The 2,290-nt window shown below is 35.8% G+C and overlaps 1 protein-coding gene across 1 annotated transcript in view; it reads right to left on the reverse strand.

Moving 5' to 3' along the window:
* Positions 1-1,730: 1,730 nt before the first annotated feature.
* The window catches only part of SCN2A (sodium voltage-gated channel alpha subunit 2), a 119,355-nt gene continuing 118,795 nt past the window's right edge, over positions 1,731-2,290 (reverse strand). The window contains exon 27 of the mRNA XM_007954041.1: positions 1,731-2,288. Within this exon, the coding sequence (XP_007952232.1) occupies positions 1,731-2,288 (558 nt within the window). The remainder of the gene's footprint in view (positions 2,289-2,290) is intronic.

The following is a 2,290-nucleotide window of genomic DNA, read 5'->3' on the forward strand; positions in this document are numbered from 1 at the left end:
TACAGTACTAATAAAAAAGCAGAAACCTACTCCTGTATCTTTGTCTTTGCTTCTTATTTTGTGAAGTGCTTTAATTTAAAAGTGCTAGGAACAGAAACTAACAATAGTGACTGTGACATCAACCTGAAGTTACTTTTAATATCTCATTTTATGTACAAAAGGCTGAAAAATAAAATAAAATGAAATTTTTACAGTATTTATATTTTCTTAGAAAACTCTAATCATATATTTTCAACAGATTTAAGCAGCTTGCAACATGTTTGTACAGTCAGGCTCTTCACCATAGAGTATTCAATTAACATTGGAAGAATAAAAAGCAAGAAGCTCTTCATTGATTGCTGCAACCTATTGCTTAATGACATGAAGAATGAGGTCTTAGTTGAACAATTTGTTTCACTTTACCACTGACATATGGCTTCCCATGTTAGACCTGTGAACAGTGGAAGGAATACAGCAGCATAGGCAAGATAAACATGCAGCAGTGACAGCTTCAAACTATAATGGAACCAATTACATCATATTACCTGTTGAAAGCTTGCAAACTATACTTACTGTGGTACATATTTGATGCAATAAATACTGTGCTTAAGTCATCATTTTTGTTTGCTCAAACATGCACCACTGGGTAAAATTACTATTTACAAAGCAGATTTTATTTTTAATTGACATATACTATGTCAACCTTACCAAGAGCAGAAGATGGCTAAACAATACTGCAGGAAAAAGCAGAATCAACTTTATGAAGTGGTCGTAGGGATGAGTTTGGGTCAATTCAGATTCTTAGAAAGGACTGATAGGATATTTTTATTTTATGCCAAAGGACACTTATCAAAAGTGTTATATTCATGCTGCCGGGACTCAGAATGACTATGTAATGGTATGTGTGTATCTATGTTTGTGCACGTGTGTATACATATATATGTATATACACACACATATACATATATACATATATACATGTACATATAATGGATCATGTAAAAATAAAACAACTCTTTAATGTTGTGAACTCTGTGGAACATGTACAGGCACATTAAAATTTTTCTGGATGAGATACCTTAAAAATATGAACAGCTATTTAAGCACCTCAAAAATCTAAAAACGTCCTGAAACAAGAAGTAAACTCTTTCTTTTGTGATGTGATTTTTTTTATATGTGAACAAGAAGTGCAGCATGCCTTCATTTAAAATATATCCAGTTATACAATAGAGAAATGTAGAATTCCCTCCCTTTAATCCCTCACCCCAAACATAAACCCATTTACAAAAATAGTCACATATAATAATAAACAACCTGTGAAATAAAAAATAAAAGGTGATAAATTCACAGCACACATTTTGTAGAAATATGCAGATGTGGCAGTTAAATCATGAACAGTGGTTACAATTACTATTATCAAGTGTCACATGTTGAATTTACATAGAAATTTTACTTCCCTCCCCCCTTTAAATTGGTTCCAATAGTCTGAGTAGCCATTACATCTCTGCTCTTCAGCAGTGTCAGCTGGTTGTGAAAACAGAAACCTCCTGTCGAAGCTATTTCTCTGGTTTGGTGAGTCCCAGTTTGCTGACCAGAGGTCCCTGTCTTGTTATAGGCACTGACCTTAAGTATACATTTGTAAAAACAGTCAGTTTGGCATAGACCTCCTGTGGGAGTCCTGTTGACACAAATACATCACCATCACAGGCTGTAAACAATTGATCACAAAATGAAATATTCCTTGTTTCTTTTTACTTTTTACTTTCCCTGATATCTTTCCCTTTGTCTTCCTTCTCTGATTTGTCTTTTTCAAATTTTTCTTTTTCCGGTTTTGTTACACTGTCATAGGAAGGTGGAGAAGTGGTGGAAGGTGTCACATCCGTTTTCTCTGGTGTTGAATTCTCATTTAGTTTATCAATGAGGATATCCTCTTTGATAGGTGTTCCCTCACCTTCTTTGACCTTGTCTTTCTTATATATACATGAAACCTTTTTAACTTTCTGCTTCAAGAGATAGCGTCTGTAAGCCCTCTGGATAACAATAGCAGACACCTCCTCTTGTTTGCGCTTCAAAGTGGTTGTAATGGGCTCATAAGAGACTTTGGAGGGATTAGATGCCATGAATCGCTCTTCCATCTGTATTCGAAGGGCATCCATCTCTCCACTCTCACCCAAAACACGCTTTGTGAAGGCAAATAAAATGTCGAGGCAGTGGATCCGGTCACCACTGACCATGGGCAGATCCATGGCAATGAGCTGGACTTTGTTTGGTTTTGCTATGAGGAGAGGAGGATCCAGGGCAGCTGCAAAAT

Source organism: Orycteropus afer, unplaced genomic scaffold (genome assembly GCF_000298275.1).
Source record: "Orycteropus afer afer isolate SDZICR_OR568_19922 unplaced genomic scaffold, OryAfe1.0 scaffold00001, whole genome shotgun sequence".
Taxonomy (NCBI): domain Eukaryota; kingdom Metazoa; phylum Chordata; class Mammalia; order Tubulidentata; family Orycteropodidae; genus Orycteropus; species Orycteropus afer.